The sequence below is a fragment of the Notothenia coriiceps genome, unplaced genomic scaffold, assembly GCF_000735185.1.
Source record: "Notothenia coriiceps isolate Sejong01 unplaced genomic scaffold, NC01 NC01_scaffold00009198, whole genome shotgun sequence".
Taxonomy (NCBI): domain Eukaryota; kingdom Metazoa; phylum Chordata; class Actinopteri; order Perciformes; family Nototheniidae; genus Notothenia; species Notothenia coriiceps.
Window position 1 is genome coordinate 165 of NW_011341899.1, and position 3,034 is coordinate 3,198.

The 3,034-nt window shown below is 41.6% G+C and overlaps 2 gene segments (V, D, J or C); both read left to right on the forward strand.

Moving 5' to 3' along the window:
• Window positions 1-579: 579 nt before the first annotated feature.
• On the forward strand, window positions 580-984 carry LOC104945144 (T-cell receptor alpha chain V region CTL-L17-like; the record flags this gene model as incomplete). The annotated part of the segment is given in 1 exon segment: window positions 580-984. A coding segment is annotated over 1 exon segment (405 nt), but the record flags the coding sequence as incomplete, so codon positions are not given.
• A 957-nt stretch (window positions 985-1,941) lies between these two features.
• On the forward strand, window positions 1,942-2,822 carry LOC104945143 (T-cell receptor alpha chain V region RL-5-like). The segment is given in 2 exon segments: window positions 1,942-2,071; window positions 2,303-2,822. Coding segments are annotated over 2 exon segments (441 nt in total).
• The last annotated feature ends 212 nt before the right edge of the window (window positions 2,823-3,034 follow it).

Here is a 3,034-nt window from a genome sequence, read left to right on the forward strand (position 1 = left end):
CTTCCCTGCTTTCATAGGAGCTCAGACCCTCCTTATGAGATCAGCTCCCATTGGCTCCCACATAACTGGAACCCTGAGTTCAGGGTAGCAGGGTCATTCATATATTCAGTCTATCTGTAACCGGAGGAAGAACTTCCACCCTGTACTCGGCACAAACTCAAACACATCCTCCAGAGAGTTGCTGCTCTCTGCCATGTTGTCCCATGTTAGCGAGTGTGTACCACAGGGTTCAAACTTAGGTCCTCTGACTTTTATTTACAGACTGCCTTTGGATCTGTCACCCAGGAGGAAGTGTAACTGAGAGAAGTGAAATACAGATCTAAGAGGAGACAGAGAGATTCAGGGAGGAGCTAAGATGTTCCTGAACTATAGAAGAGAGAGGAACTTCCATATTTACAAGAGTTCAACACAGACCATCATCATCATCACCTTCATTCAACATGCTGTCCCTGCAGAACTCAGCTTTTTCTCTGATATGTTTTGCAATCTTATCAGGTTTGTTGCACTATTGCTTTCTGAGTGTGGTTTTGCTAAAATAACTTTTATAACATGAAATAAAAGAGTTCATCTTTCCCTCAGGCGTCAGCTGTCAAAACAGAAGAGTTCAGTCCAGAAGGCAGCTCTGTTACTCTGTCCTACAGATTCTCCAAACAAGCAGCTAGTGGTGATTATTTCTTCTGGTATCGACAATATCCAGGAGAACCACCAGAGTTCCTCCTGTCTATCTCAGGGGTTAATTTAATAAACAAAGCAGAATCACTTGGATCGGACACCAGGTTCTTCACTGACCTGTCTGAAGGAAAGAAACGAGTGGATCTGCAGATCTCCTCTGCTGCAGTGACAGACTCTGCTGTCTACTACTGTGCTGTGAAGCCCACAGTGACAGGAAACACCAACACTCTGTACAAAAACCTCTGGAGCAAAGACAACACAATACTGATCAACATACACCAGAGGGAGTCTCTCTCTGTTAAACATCAATAGTTTGTGATCATACAGTAATGTCATTTACCAGAGGCCCGTAATACGAAGCCGGTTCAACCTAACCTGGATATGTTTGAGTTAGCCGGTTGGCCTTATCAAAAACATAGACGCTCTCGCTAAGCGGTCCTACGACGCTGGTTATCAAGTGGATCGCTCAAGCCAGCCGTGCCCTATCTAGTTAGGTGTGCGTTCACATGAAAGGGGTGGTATTTGGAGCATTCGACCAATCACAAACATGGACAAGCGTAAATCTGACGGACCTGAAATTTGGCAAACTTACCCGGGTGGAGCAGCTCTATATATTATCCTCTCGTATCCCGAAGCTCCGCCTACTTTGATTTTTTTTTAATTAGCATAATGTGAAAAACAGTGAAATATTAACTTAAATTTCAATTTTTTGATTTTCCACACCAAACTTAGTGTAGAGCGTCAGTGGAGGGTCGGACACATTACCGTAGAAAATGAGCACGAGGTTTGGAAAAATGTGTCCGACATCAATCAAAACGTATTAGCAAAAAGGTGTGGCCTAGACATAAATGCTCACAATTTATCCGAAATGTATCCAAATATCACATATTTCGGTGGATAGGTTCAGTCTGTCTTGGGGAATAGGCACAAAAAAGCATGTTCATTTTGGACAATAGAGGGCGCCAAAAACACAACAGATGTATACCTCAAGAACGGATGGACGAAATAAATATATTTTGTCATAGCTATACTGGCAGGATGAGTATAAACTTAGGTTTATTATACTTCCTGAATGAAAAGTCAACTATAATATTAGACATATGAAGAAGTTAAACTTTAAACATCCATGACTTAAACACTTTATTTCATGGCTTAAAACCAGTAAAACATGATTCTATGGCCCCGCCCACTGACGTTTGTATCAACCAATCAGATGATCTGTGAGATGTTTGAGGAACTAAAAGCACAATGATCTGATGTTGAGGAGAAGGGCTGAGCAGCAGAGAGGCTGTTTCCTGCTTCACTTCTGCAGGAGGAAAACTCATCTGCTGACTGTTTGACTTCAACATCTCCAAAGACATGTTGCTTTACCTCTGTTTACTCTTCTCTCTCTTCATAGGTGAGTGTTGGAACAGAGATAACGTCTCATTTAACCCGCTGTATTAGCCAGAGATTTCATAACTGGAGGTTTGATTGTGTAAGGCAGCAACCGTTGTGATCCGTGAAGACATTTGGTCATGTTTTATCTCAAACTGATCAAAGATGACAGGAAATTGAAGACCCTCCGTTGAGTCTCTTAATGTTCAAATCTCCTGCAGACTAACTGACATGAGTAATTCTCATTTTGCAGCCCTGGGCTCCATGAACAGCATAAAGCCAGAAAGAAGTGAAGAACATGTTGCAGAGGGCAGAAACATCAGCCTGACATGTAAATATGAGGGGAGTATCTCCAATATCCAGTGGTACCGACAATACCAGAGATCCAGACCAGAGTTCCTGCTCTACATCACAGAGGCAGGAGGGATCCATCCCACTGAATCTGATTTCTCTGCTCACATTGACAAAACAGAGAAACGAGTTGATCTGGAGATCATCTCAGCTAAAGAGACAGACTCTGCTGTGTACTACTGTGCTCTGAGGCCCACAGTGACAGGAAACACCAACACTCTGTACAAAAACCTCTGGAGCAAAGACAACACAATACTGATCAACATCCACCAGAGGGAGTCTCTCTCTGACAAACATCAATAGTTTGTGATGATACAGTAATCTCATTTACCTACTCGATCATTTGAATTATACTGTATGTACATTTCACTATTATGCAAAAACATGTACTGCCTTTGATTCACATCCACAGGTGCAAATGTAGTAACTGCTTTTTCCTCTTTTGTTTTCTTAGTTATGTTCTCTGTATTTTATATGTTTGTGTTATGTGTTATGTGTAACGTCGCTGCCTTCTTAGCCAGGTCAGCATTGCAAATGAGATTCTATCTCAATGCTTTCATCTGGTTAAATAAAGGTTAAATTAAAAAAATTAAAAACTATGTCACAGAAGTAAACAAAGGAGTACAAATGGAGG